Raw genomic sequence first — 543 nt, 5'->3', positions numbered from 1 at the left:
CACCGGCGAGCTGCTGCGCTGCTTGGGGGACTTCGTGTGCCGCCGCTGCTACCGGCTGAAGGAGCTGAGCCCCGGCGAACTCATCTCCTGGTTCCGCAGCGTGGACCGCTCGCTGCTGCTGCAGGGCTGGCAGGACCAGGGCTTCATCACCCCGGCCAACCTGGTGTTCGTCTACCTGCTGTGCCGGGAAGCGCTGCGGGGCGAAGACATCGGGAGCCAGGCCGAGCTGCAGGCCGCCTTCCTCACCTGCCTCTATCTGGCCTACTCCTACATGGGCAACGAGATCTCCTACCCGCTCAAGCCCTTCCTGGTGGAGGGCGACAAGGGCCGCTTCTGGGAGCGCTGCCTGGGCATCATCCAGCGCCTCAGCGCCAAGATGCTGCGAATCAACGCGGACCCGCACTACTTCACGCAACTCTTCCAGGACCTCAAGAGCGAGGGCGAGGGCGGAGACGGGTCCAAGCACTGGACGATCAGCCTGGACCGCTAGGGAGGTACCGGGCCCCCGGCGCCGGGGGCGGAAGGGGCCGCGCACCCAGGGGC

At 68.1% G+C, this 543-nt stretch overlaps 1 protein-coding gene across 1 annotated transcript; it reads left to right on the top strand.

Moving 5' to 3' along the window:
- Position 1: 1 nt before the first annotated feature.
- CDK5R2 (cyclin dependent kinase 5 regulatory subunit 2) lies at positions 2–490 on the top strand (the record flags this gene model as incomplete). The annotated part of the gene is made up of 1 exon (XM_009645709.1): positions 2–490. A coding segment is annotated over one exon (489 nt), but the record flags the coding sequence as incomplete, so codon positions are not given.
- Positions 491–543: the final 53 nt, after the last annotated feature.

The sequence above is a fragment of the Egretta garzetta genome, unplaced genomic scaffold (assembly GCF_000687185.1).
Source record: "Egretta garzetta isolate BGI_Z169 unplaced genomic scaffold, ASM68718v1 scaffold219, whole genome shotgun sequence".
NCBI classification, from domain to species: Eukaryota; Metazoa; Chordata; class Aves; order Pelecaniformes; family Ardeidae; genus Egretta; species Egretta garzetta.
This window is presented reverse-complemented; position numbering and strand designations above follow the sequence as displayed.